Here is a 13,501-nt window from a genome sequence, read left to right on the forward strand (position 1 = left end):
CTTCTTTGGCTGTATTCTGTACACATAAGCTTTAAAAAGTAACTTCACAACCAATGCACTTCAAGCAAAGGTGGCTGCGGAGAGCAGAGTCCCTTCCCCCTGCTTCTGCTTGCCCGGTCTCCTTGACGCAGGCTGGGGAGCCTGTTGGCCATGGTCCGCTCCTCTTTGGCTACTCGCTAGTTCTCGTCATCACCACAAAGCCGCAGCTGAGAGGTGCCCAAGCACTGGGCAGTGTGGCTTTAGCAGGCTTTACAAAAACAGGTGAAGCAAATGCTAATTTTGAAAGAAAACGGAAAATGGAAAAATAGAATAAAAGCAAGAGAGCTCATTAGGGCTGGGTAGCTGGTTAACTCGAAACCACCTTGCTGCCTTCAGAGTTCTGACAAAGGAAACGTAGAGTCTATTGGGCTGCTACGTCGGAAATCCTTAAGAAACTAGATGACAATCACAAAACAGGACTCTGAATAGACAAAGCCGGAGAGCGAGAACGGTAATGTAGGTAAGGAGCTTGTTCTGGGGGAGATGCTGGTGGCTTGTGCTAAAATGGAAATCCCTGAACTGGGGGAAGGGACCTCAAGAGCTGATCTCAGGACTGTTTTTATTCAGTATATCCACTGGAGACACTGGTATAAGATGTTAATGATATGCTGACCACATTTGTTGTTAAGACAAACATAGAGAATGAAATATTGTACAGGAGGTATCTGATAACCTGAAAGCCTAGGGTAAGAGATAGCAGATAAAATCAGTTTTTCAAAGTGCAAAACCAGGATAAGGGGCCAGTAGCAAAAAAGTCTGATACACTCTGGGACCTCATTAGGTAAAATGGCAGGAGAGGAGAAAAATCCAGGTAAAGTGATAGATCATAGAACAATTAGGTGCCACTGCTATGCTTTGACGATGGAAGAAAGCATATATGAACCTCTGATCTATCAAAAAAGTATTTCCTAGAGAGAAGACATTAATGCCACAGTACAAAGCATCAGTTAGACTTTACTAGGAGTAGTGTATCACCCATGTTCAAAAGAGATTATTTCAGCCTCGAACAGGTAATATAGGAACACACAAGAATCACACAAGAATCAAAGGAATGAAGAAACAGTATCACGGGAAAGGGCAAAAGAGATTCATTTGTTGAGGTACAACAACAGGTTGAGTGAGGGTTCATTTATGAAACATATTACAGAAGAAAAAGATTTTTCTTGGCCGTGCAAGAAAAGGAAGACCTAAATGAACGATGGCTATGTTGTGGTTGGAAATTAAGAAGAAACGTTTCAGGGTGTGAGACCACAGCAGCTTAAACCCAAGTTGCCACCGAGCTGCTTGCCCTCCCTCCTCGCTCTGGTGGCACACACCGTTCAGCGTTCAGCCAGATCAGCTCCCTGCAGCAGCTCCCTGGGGGCCGAGGCAGCCCTGGTTCACAGTGATCTCAGCTATTGTGACTTCTTCAGGAACACATAACGAGGACAATAAAGCAAGTTTTGGGATGGAGCCCTAAAAAATGAAGAAAGGGATTAAACAGATGCTTGCAGTGGCAAGAGAATTGATTTGACACTGGAGGTCCTTCATTCAGCAGAGACCTGCATTTAGCTGGGGCCAAGTCCCTCTACAAGGGCCAGCTACTGGGACAGAAATCAAACAGCTCCAGCAGGCAGGAACCGATGCATCAATCAGAGCAGATTCTAGCTCATTCATCTGTGGCTGCGCTAGCTCCATTTTTAACATGTTCAAATCATATTTTTGTTCGCAGGCGACAAACAGGAAGCAGCTCTGTTGAGTAAGGCGCTGGCTTCTTTGTTTTTTGCATGCATACGCACACACAAGCACACAGGATGAATAACGAGAACACTGCTTCCACATCCTGCCTGGTAGAAAGCCTGTGATCTAGGAATGTGCAAATGCTATTACAGATTTTGCATTCATACAGAAATCTTTCTATTTGCATTAAAGGGTTTGCAGAACTCCAAGAACTCCAGGCCACAGCACGCGACGCTGACTACCCACGTCAGCGTAGCTTTGAAAGGATCCTTTGATTCAGACTGTGACAGTATCGGTTTAGACCTGCTGCAAAAATCATCCTCTTCCTGGTCACCAAGGCAGAGGGGACAGTGACGTGGTTTTTAAGATGGCATTGCTTCTTCCCCTTCCACGTTAATAAGTCAGAACAGAGAGTCCAAGCGGCTGAATCAAGCCCGGCAGGTAGTTTTGTTGGGTCCCTAGAAGGGTTGCTGGGGAGCAGGCTGACCCGCTGGGTACTGGGAACTGCTGCGTTTCTGCGCCTGGGTTTTTTGGCTGGCGATAATGAGTAGGTGTTATATTCTCTGTTCAGGGAATTTAATAAGTGATCCCCAGATGCAAGGAATTGGCCATCATTTCATTATAGCAAGTGCTGCAGTTTAAAAGCGGGCGGGGGGGGGGGAGATATTGAGTGAATTTTAGCACTTACTACAGAAAGAGATATGTTGAAGAGACATAGCAGAGTAACGTTACAGCCTGGTTATCGCTCTCTGTCTGTTACTCAGGCAGTATGCCTGGCTGCCGGGGTCATACAAACCCGCGTGATATTTTTGCTCTCCTTTGGCCAGCATTTCTGTGACGAGGAAGCTGCGCACACAGCTCCGGGATGGAGCTAATTGCATCTGGTAGCTACAATCACGTTTCTGGGCTGTGAGCTGGCTGTGGAGCATCTGAGCAGAGTGGGGCCTGCCAGGCAGAGGGAAGGACTGATGAGAGAGAGGCTTGTACAGCTACCGTGCCTGCTGCCATTTGGGATGCTCTCAAAGAAAAAGGGAAAAAAAGGAAAAAGGGAAGTGGGGGAAGTGACAATCTGTTGCCAGAGTATTATCACAAACCTTTCCTACTTTCCTCCATGAGTGCCAAAATCTTGCTTTTTCTCATTTATTTCACAGCAGGATTCCTCCTTGGGATCTGTGCGTGCGACTTGCCCTCAGAAACATTAGGAAAATTCATTGTTTTTTAAGACCCTGTTTCTTCAGGGGTGATTATGCGTGTCAGACGAGCATATGTAATCCTTCCAGCTTCCTGCGGCCGCGACAGCGCTAACACTGGGTCCACTGTGCTCGCTCTGCACCATCTCTTTTCTGCTCTGCTGTTCTGCCTGTCTCGGCAGCACAGACGCTGCTGGCGGAGGCATTCGTCTGTGTCTCACGCTAACGGTTATCCCACTGTCTTTCCTGTCATCCCACCGCTCTTGATAAGAGTATCCGCTAGGGAAGAAGGAATTGGTGCCATCGGGAAGCTATAGTACTGGAAACATCACTGTAACCTACAGGTTTACAAGGATTGACTGCAGAAATTTATCTCAGCGCTTGAGGAAGCAAGAAGAGGCGCTCCGGTGTACAGAGCCGTGTTCCCCAGGAGCACTGCGTGCTGAACGAGCAGCACCGCGGCGACCGCACCCCGCCCGGCCGCGGCCAGTCCCTCCTCGCGCTCGCCCCTATTCCTCTCCCATCTGGAGAGATCGGGAAGCAAGACGGAAAAGTCAAGCATCCGAAAGGCTGCCTGCCAGAGGATCCTCCCCGAGTCCCCAGCCTCAGCAAAGAGACTCTCTTCTCCACCAGCACGGTGGAAAGCAACAGGCTCATGCATTCATCCCGTGCTAACTGCTCTGGGGATGGTGGATAGATTGCAGGCAGTGTATTCAGTCTGTATGTGAGCACTTGTGCTGTACACAGACTTCTTAAGGGGAGGAACATATTCATTCTCTTTATGGTTACACAGTCCGTGATTTTACCATAATGCTGTAACGTAACACTCAGATAACATTCAGCGCTATGTTTTCAAAATCATTATTACTACAAACCTCAGGTTCTCAAAGTAAAATTGGCTTGTCTGGACCCCACTGGGAGTCAGTGGAAGGACTGGTAGTGGAATACAGAAATCCTCCCTCAGTGCCGCGCTCAGAGCATATCGCAGCGATATTGCCCCCCTTTCCGGGCTCCTAGCATTTCCTCCTTTCAGCAGCACCGAATTCTTTGTCACTCGGGTTTACCATTGCTGCAGTGCAAATCCAGAAGTTGGTAAAAGGATGAAAGAAATGCCAGGCTGATAGTCTAGGGACCAGTTAATTATTTTTCTTTCCATTACTCAGATTACTCATACGTTTTGGTCTGAGATGCATGAGCATGCTCCGTTGGATCATGCAGGAAGGGTTAAGCCTGGTGCAGGGACTTGTGTGATGGGGAGGAAACTGCAGTCTTGGACCACAGCAGAGGAACATGCCCCTGAGCAGCCGAGAGCCCAGAGCCTTGGCTTCAGGGCAGCAAACGCCATCCAGCTCCAAGACATGCCCTGTCAGATGGGGCAATCTGTAAATCAAAGATCACCTTGGCTGGCTCCATCTGTCACATGGGGTCATGGAGCAGGACAGGCTGCAGTGCTGCCCTGGAGAAATACCCAAGGCCTGGGCAGCTCTGATTGCTGAATGCAAACGCAAGGGAAGCAACAATCATTGGCAAGTATTCTTGGAAACAGAGACTTCCAGTTTCCTATAGATCTAATGTTCACATTCTTAAGCTCTCTGCATGCTTATGTTCCACCTTTTTAATCCTGTCATGTTGAATTTACACCAGAGACAGACTGATTCAGACAGTGAAAAGAGTCTTTACAGGTACAGCAGTCCCACAGTAAGACGCAACAGCACGTCAGAACCCAGCTCTGTCTGAGGGCAATGCCATCGCTGCACCATGAATCCTTCCATTAAAACATCCCACCACTGACAGGATGGCCCAAACGCCACCGCTTGTATTGACATCGATACAAGCACAAGTTTTCTACAGTTTTCCACTCACACCGAGACAGCAGGTTACTGCCTTACCAAGAGTCCTGCGGCAGCGAGTTGCCTCTGACCGTTCTTTCTAGGAAGCGGATGGGAAGAGGAGCTGTTGCCCGTGAGAGCTGCTCTGCATCCCTCTGCAGTGCGTGAGTCCCCAGTAAAGGCAGCTCGTGCTGCTCTTCCCACAGCAAAATTTGAGATCCATTTCACTCTTTCATTATTAAAAAAGCAATCTGATTTAAACAAAAGTTAGTCAGATTTTCACTTTGGAGAAACCTCACTCTTATTTCCTGCTCCCTCAGTCCTGCCCCAGCTGCCACTGCCCTGGACAATATGAAGGCCCATTTGGATTTTTCCAAAAGTTATATTGCTCCGTGTGACTGACAGTAAGCATCTGGAAAACCTGCAAACTATATTCACAAATCAGCTCAGCTGTTTGTCTTTCCGTTTTCAGTGCAAGGACTTCACTGTGCACACTGGCTATGAGGTGCTGGTACAACGACTGCTGGATGGAAGGAAGATGTGCAAAGATGTGGAGGATTTGCTCAAGCAGAGGTAAGAAAACGAGTGAAAAAGTGTGAAAAGCCTCCATTTTCTCTCCTGCTTTGCACCTGGAAAGGAGCAGTAGGCTGCTTCCTAATTTCGTAGTGATACTTGTTTAAACAGAATAGCCTGAGTGATCTGAGTCCTAAACTGGTCACAGCTGTGCAGGCACCACGTAGTTAAGTGAATCAGTGAGATTCATTCTCTGCCCCCGTACTCATGGCTATTTAGACAAATCCAAATATAGAGTAAATTCCAAAAACGAAACAAAATAAATGAGAACTTTATGCTAGTTGCATCATAGGAAGGAGAAGGGAGATGGTAAATGACAGAAGTGAGCAATGGGGGGGATTATCAGGTCCCCCATTTTCTTGGAATATGATTTCTCTCAGAATATTAATGCAGCTTTTCTCCCTTAGGATAATCCTTAGCCTCTTGACATGATTTGTGAAGGTAAACAGCAAATAGAAACTTCAAAGATTTAGGGGAAAAAGGGAAGGGTGAAACCGTCAGACATGCAGAGCTCCATTAAGGCAGTTATCGGTCCATAGCTACATGGTAACACATACATCCACGACAGTTACTGAGTTTCTGCTATTACAGAAAACAAATGATTTGCACATTTTTCTTTTTCTTTAAACATGCTGTTGCCACATGCAGTGTTTCAGTTTCCTGCAACTACTGAAAACACATTATTTTTCAAATACAGACAAAGCCATGTAAGATACTATCAAAAGCCTTTCCCAGACATCCAAGATAGTCCACATCATTCGCCCACCTTATCCGGTTCTATTTTCATATCCTCTTTGAACAATAATTTTGTACTTTATCTCCACCCCTTACATGCTTCTTGGGGCCCCCTCAGCTGCATCTAGGGAGAGCCAACATTCTCCTGGGTGAGCAAGTACATTTTACACAGCTGCCCTGACTTCTTTGCCATTCATTTTTGTACTTCAGACTTAGAAAAAAAAATCTGAAATTTAGTTCTGATTTTAAATGGCTGGGTTACCAGTTTCAGCACATAGCACAAGGGACATGCTTATGTAAGACCACACGGTATGGATTATATGTATACCCCAGGTAATCCTAGAGTGGTTCATCTCAGAATTGTCTCTCCATGCCTATTGCTCTGCTTTCCTTGATCACAGCCGGCACTTTAGTCCCATGCAGTCCCCACCCAGCCTTCTGGGTTTATGTCAGTTTTCTGAAGGCTTTCAAATACTGGGACTTTCACAGGGGTGTGAGCTATCAAACTGAAAATTCATTAAGTCATGGAATTGTGAAATCTCCCATCAAAATATGAAGCTATTTGAATTGCTTTTCTTGACCACCACTGGGAGCATATTTTATTGCCACATGTCACACAGCCCTGAAGTCACGTCAGCCTGATGGTATCTTAGCGTCTTCTGTTTAAAATAGCTCCTTTGTGACTCATAACTTACAGAGGTCACAATTAAATTGCAGGTTTCAGACAGGCTGTGTGCTACAGCTTGCATCTGATGCTATATAGGTCTGTGTTTTTTTCAGAACATATTAGAGGAGTTTCTGCAAGCTGCAGGATAAGGTTCTTCCTGCCTTGTGGTAGAGGCAGAAAGGACTTTTCACAGAGATGAAAAAGTACACTTACAGCCATTTTGCAGATAAGAAAGCTGAAAGAACAAATTTTTCCATGAACTTTTGCATACCCCAAAAACATTCCAGTGAATGTGCACATGTGCATGCGTTTGTGTGCATGTGCGTGTCTTGAGGAGGAGAAAGAGGAGAAAAGATAGCAGCCACAGAGATGCAGAGAGAAGGTATCGTTTCCAGTTTATTTCTGGAAGTAGCTTCTTTCGTCTTGTCCGTGTGTCATTCATGGTAAAGGCATGGGATGAATCGCTGCTCTCAGCGGCTGCCTGTGTCACTGGTTTGATGCCAGAATTTCAGCAATGACTTCTGTGGCAGCTGCCCTGGGTTTGGAAACCAGCTGCCCTGGTTGCACTAACACTTAATGAGTTTTCCACCTAGCTCAATTACTGTTGCCCACAAATACCCCAGCCTGGTGCAGAGGAGGGCTTAAGAGCTTCGGGAGCAAGAAAGAGGTCATCTTCCAGAACAAAAGCCTTGTTCAAAACCCCAAATATTTTCCAGTTCTGAGCTGCTGCAGGGAAATATGGAAGCTGTGTGCAAGAGTAGCTAAAAGCGAGAAGGGCAGCACCAAGGTCTGAAAAGATGGTGTCAGCCCCCTGCCATACCCCTCGGACCTGGGCTAGTCCAGCTCCAGGGAGATTTGACCCGAGGGTTTTGCAGGAGCTGGGATTTGCTCAAGAGCAGGCTATGCCCTTTTCCCTCGATACAGCATGTATAAAGCAAGCAAGGCAGGACTGTGGCACTGGAGTTATTCTTATGGCTGGCTGTATGTCTACCAGTGCCAAAGTCTCTGTTGCAGAAGTTACTAAAGTCAGACGAATACAAATCTAACCTACTTTTGCAGCTTTGTGCATCTCTTGAGCATATTTCCACTTTGATGAAACTTTGTTCATCTAACGTGGAAATGAAGTGATACCTCTGTGTGGTCCTGTCACCCTATTTTGCACCAAATACTCTTCTTCTAGGAGGAATCCCAAATCAGTGATGTACGAACAACTGCCATATGCACATGGCCCCACGAAAACACAGCTACTTCTAGTGCAGGATGACAGCAATTAACTAGCTGCACATGCAGTGTTAGACACATGGGGGACACGGACACAGGCTCCTGGCACGGGAATATTGCAGGACTGGCAGCGCTATTCCACCCAGCCTGTGGGGCTCCCTTGGATGGGGCAGAAGTCCCCAGGTTGAGTCTGCCTCAGGTGTCGGACCCCAGAAGATGGTTGCAAGCGTGTGCAATTTCACCAGGACCACTGGCACGGCCGGCTGCCGAGCAAGGTGCTCGCAGCCGTCGTACGACGCAGAGGCACAGCCCACAAGCAGGCAGGTACGCTTTAACAGCCAGCCAGCCAGCCAGCTGCCGTGGGGCAGGCCCCGAAAGTCCAGCCCTGAGTAAAGCCCTTGAACTCAGCAAATTGCAATTAAAAAGCAGTGTGGCAAGTGGGAAGACAGAACTATGGATAAATCAGCAGGACTGTGTGGCCTTGTATCTGCATCGAAATTCCTTTTTTGAACAAATAACATGTTTCTCTAAGGTGCCAAGTCTCAGGCTCAAGAGCATTTGAAATGCTTTGAAACCACTGTTGAAAACTGGACTTACTCGAAATACCCCGTCCCCCCAGTTCCTAACGCAAAGGTGCCTGTTGATTATTTATTATCGGCCATTCAACAGCTTTAACAGCCATACAAAGGCAGAAGACTCAGTTCTGCTCCTGGCCTTGCACCCAGGGGAAAGGAAATAACATATTTAGTACGAATACATTTTTCTAAGCAGAGATTTAAAAGAACTTCTTCCAGAGCTCAGAGAGGGGAAGATGACAAAAGAAGAAACCACTGTATTTCTTTATTAACCCTCGAAACAGAACTACTCTCCTGAGTCTCTAGTTACAGTTCCCCATTAGGTGAGACATCACATCATATTGTCCCCCCCCTAAAACGGACACAGCTTCACCTTATAACTAGCACGGTTACTTCCCCCTCTGCTTCTGCTGCAGCTGCTCAAGCACCACCTCATGTCTCTAATGGTTAAAAATTTTCCTCTTATTTCCAGCTTCCATGTATTCGTAACCTCCTTTCAAAGGGATCATTTGAATCCCGCTGTTCCAGCCTTTATTTTGGTAGGTCAAGTCAGCCATATTCTTTTAGGTTTCTTCTGCAAAACAGACTCTCCATTTTCCTGAGCATCTGCAAAACAGTTCTCTAACACCTCTTCTAGCTGAATTCAACTTTTTGGGGACAGAATTTTACATGGCATTCCTCAGTTTCATCAAGGTCATGGAGATGGGCATTCATTTTCCCTCAACTCTTCCAGAAATATCTCACCCAAAATATTTTAGATGTCCTAACAGCACTAGATTCAATACTAGAATAAGTATATTCTTTCTTATGTTTTATACCTCAGAAGCAATTACAGTGAGATTCTTGTAAACATGATTCTAGGACCACTAGGAGAAACTGAGTAACTTTTTCTTTTAACAGAGCACAGGCAGAAGAGAGATATGGGAAAGAGCTGATTCAGATTGCTCGAAAAGCAGGAGGACAAACAGAAATCAAGTAAGGACTTCTTTTATTATTAGTGCAAATGAGAGCATTTGGGAAGCAACATCAGACACGTGGGTTTTCCGAAGGAATGGGGTCTTAAGCTGCTCAATTCACAGTGAATTACACAGCATTTCGCAATATTCAGGAAAAGCGGGGAAACACCATGGTCGATCAAAACAGGACTTGTGAAATGTCTCTTTGGGAATTGCTGCTAGGCCTTTACTGACCAAATTTTTAATTTCAGGATTACTAACAGTGTTTAATACTTGCTTCCAAAAGCGAACTGAGTGATGGGAAAGGAGGAAAAGGAAGAGGGTGGGAAAAGTTTGGGACAGTGGCTTGGCAATTCTGGGAAGGTTGGTAAACACTAAGAGATTGTGACCGGGCAAACAAAGTGTAAACACACGCAATATTAGCTCTGCAGCAGGAAAAGGGCTTAGCTTTGAAACACAAACTTTAACCTCCTTTGAAGAGACTTTACTCGAGACAGATCAATGAAACTACTGAAATACCCTAAAATGACATCTATTTTTCTTTGTCTGCTGTACTATTATCTTAGGTCATATATAAATTGTGCTGGAAGGACAAGATATATGTTGGCATGGAATTTAACTTAACAAACTGCTAATAAACTGCTGCTATTATTGATCTTAGTAGCAATAATGAGACATTTTGCCATTACTGTAACAAGTAATAATACAGTAATAAGGTGGAAGAGGATGAAGATTTGGGGTCATAGAAGATAGGTCTGAAAGAGACCTCAGTCTAAACAAAACAGCTCTATCAATCCCCAGGGCCCACTACTTCCATCCACCCCATACCTCATTTCGTAATTGCAGTCTCCTTTTTAGGCCAGTTTATCACCCTCTCTCAGCATGAGCATGGTTTCCTGTTCATATTTTATTGGAAAACTTGATCTCAAACCCTTGCATCATCAAGACATGCAAGTCCCAGTCAATCACCTGTAGCGCGGGCTATCGTTTCTGCGGCACATCCAGGCCAAGAGGGAAACTGTGGCACTAACCCGAGCGCTAAGCTGGCAGTGCTAAGCGGCGCTGAGGCTCACTCCGGAGCACATGCAGGCCTTTTTCTTCCCCAGCTGCCCCGTCTCTGCCTTACCCTTGAACAGCGCAGCAAGGTATAACACGGAAAAGCAGTTACTGATGTCTCAATTCACAAAGTTAAACAGAGAAAAGGAAGGAGAAGAAAAATGATATCAGAATTAGAATAGCAGATTAAGGATGGATGGCTTCTTCTCAAGCCAAATGCCAGATTAGCATTTCAGGATTAACAGAAGCCTCCATCTAAATTTCTGTACTGTCAGTGTGGGGCAGGCAGGGCAGATGTGTTCAGAAGCAGACAGCTTTGGCTGCTCTTCTGTGACTTAGTGGATAATTCATGGGTCTGACTTCTCCTAAGGGATTATCCTAGCCTGATTTGGAGGCTGCGCCAAGTCCCAGAGTTGCAATATGGATCCAAGTTCCTCTGAAGTTGGGGAAATTTGGAGCCAGGCCCAGCTCTGCTTTGATCCAGCAATTATACAGCTTGGCGTAGAGAGGACACACTGAATATACCAACGCAGCAAACTGCGGAGCTGATTTACTGTGTTTCCATAAACCCACACCTGGTCTGGGGAGCGACCAGCTTCGCGCTGATATTTTTATCAGAGCAAATATCTCTCTCTATTTGGAGCAGAAAGAGAGAGAGGACACTTTACTATCTGTCGTTCAGCATCTCTCTGGTTGTTTAAGGAGTTATGCAGATGGACAGTGAAGGACATCGGTCCAGAGTACACAGCTTTAAATTGGAGAAAACAGGTCTCTATTCAGGGCTGAAACAACTCATGAAATAGTTGGTTTTAATGCCTTAAACGTTTTGACATGGTGTGAAGTTGGTTTGTTTATATGACTACACTGACGACAGCAGTTCTGCTCCCAGGACCAGGCTCAGGGATAGTGGAGGGAGAGAGCCGACACACCACTGAGGCAGACGTGCTTCCAGAGGGACGATGCTGCAACGAATCGCGTGCATTACTCCAAGTCTTTCCTCTTTCCTAGGACCCCTCCTTGCCATACAGCACACCGTATTGCAAATGCTTGATGACAGGTTGAACAGGGATGGTCGCATCTTTGAATGCGGCTTTGGGTAGCAGTATTTATGAAGCAAATTCTAGCTATGGAGTCGTGCAGATATTCGTACCTGACACTTGCATTTGACAATCACCGGGACAAAGAGTAGCTTCCACTTTTTTTCACAGAATATTTTCCAGAACTTCCTGTGCCATCTTACAGACTGCAGAGGGAATTATAAATTTCAAATCACTCAGTCATTTTCTTGCTAATGCAAAATTATCCCCTAATCTTAAATCCAGTCACCTTTTTAATATATTGGGTACTAGGGCTTTCTGTCACCTCTGGGAAATTATTTCACAACCCAGTAGTTCTCAATATCAGGAAGATACCTGATACGCCTTTTAAAAGCTGATAAAAAGGAAAAAAAAACGATAAGCAATAACCGCCCATAAACTTCCAGTGTCAGAAAATACTCAGAAGATCCTAAGAGAGGATGTGCAAGGCCAATTAATTCTGTGTAGCATATTGCAAACAAATTCTGAAACGAAGGGACTGGCTGCAACCCCCCCGTGTCGCTCCGCCGGGTCAAGGCGAGGCTCTGCCGGGGTTGCGGGAAGTGGGGGGCGAAGCAGCAGCACGCAGAGGGCCGCGGGGCGAGGCGCAGTCCCTGCCAGCCGGCCTGCTTGCGAAGCACCCGCAGCAGTCGCGCAGCCGAGGGGACCTGCCGCAGGCGGGGCTGCACCTGCCCAGCGGAGACGGCCGGCACAGCCGCTTCCCGCAACGAGCGGGCCGGCAGGGCTTTACTTGCCGATGTCCTCGCGGTACCGGTGTAAACAGCTTTCTTCAACTTCAGAAATGCTATTGGAGAAACGCTACTGGAGATGAAAAAGCAGAGAGAAAACCTTCCTATCGCTTCCTGTGCTTGGGGAAGGAGAGGGTCTGCCCAAAGCAAAAACGAGCCAGCGGGGAGGAGATCCTACCCAGGTCCTTGCTTCTGCCCAGCCAGGACTGGCAAGAAACATTCAAGGAGAAAAGCATCATAAGCAACGGGGAGAAGGCTCCCCATAAACCGCTTGCCTTCTCCCCATCCGCTGTCCGGCCTGGCTGAGGTTAGCAGCCAGATAGCAGGAAAAAGAGGGGATCAGCTGAGGAAACACAGGAAGGACTAAACCTATGGGAGGTGCTTCGAATCCGTGAGTGGGAATCAGGCAGACGTGCAAGTACTGGCTTACCGGTACTCCAGGCTCTCCCCACTGCAAGCCACGTCAACCCCAAGGCAACCTCTTTCACAATTTCTGGCAAATTAAGATGTTTAGAATTGCTTTAAGGCATTTTCACTTACTTGTCCCAAAATAAATGTATTCCCACAGCGCAGAATAGTTTTTACAGGAGCGGATATTTCTGTGTAGCTCCTCTTGAAAACGATCTACTTTGTAGAACAGTGAAATAGCGAAACGTTTCTGGTCCCTGCTCCAAATCAGGCAGCGGAGGGACAAGAACCAGGGTCTTCCAGGCGCAGGTGGGTGCCCTGACGAGCGCAGCATGCGGCACCAGGCAACTGCCACACCGGCTCTCGTTCCCCGCATGGAGAATAGTTCACCCCAAAGCCTCCGCAAATTTAAAAGCTTTCCATTTGGAATCGGAGAAAAGAACCATTTGAACATTTTTCAGGCCCTCCCCTTCTCCTCCCGAACTTCTGCTTTAGCTGGAGCAAATTGCTGAACTCAACTGAGTGCATAAATTATTTCAACTGCCCCTTGTTATTTCCTGAAAAATACAGACCAAGGAATGCACTGCTGACTCAAAAAAGAGATAGCAGGGATGGCTTGCTGAAAGGTAAAGGGACCTCTGGGACTATCCGCCATTATTTTGAGAAAAATAAATGTGACAACAGCCACCAGGTTTCCATCTTGCACAA

The 13,501-nt window shown here is 46.4% G+C and overlaps 1 protein-coding gene across 1 annotated transcript in view; it reads left to right on the forward strand.

Annotated features, from left to right (window-relative positions):
* PSTPIP1 (proline-serine-threonine phosphatase interacting protein 1) overlaps window positions 1-13,501 on the forward strand; it is a 60,887-nt gene that overhangs the window by 14,624 nt on the left and 32,762 nt on the right. Inside the window, exons 2-3 of the mRNA XM_026109460.2 lie at window positions 5,250-5,350; window positions 9,449-9,523. Coding sequence (XP_025965245.1) covers window positions 5,250-5,350; window positions 9,449-9,523 — 176 coding nt within the window. The remainder of the gene's footprint in view (window positions 1-5,249; window positions 5,351-9,448; window positions 9,524-13,501) is intronic.

Source organism: Dromaius novaehollandiae, chromosome 10 (genome assembly GCF_036370855.1).
Source record: "Dromaius novaehollandiae isolate bDroNov1 chromosome 10, bDroNov1.hap1, whole genome shotgun sequence".
Classification (NCBI taxonomy): domain Eukaryota; kingdom Metazoa; phylum Chordata; class Aves; order Casuariiformes; family Dromaiidae; genus Dromaius; species Dromaius novaehollandiae.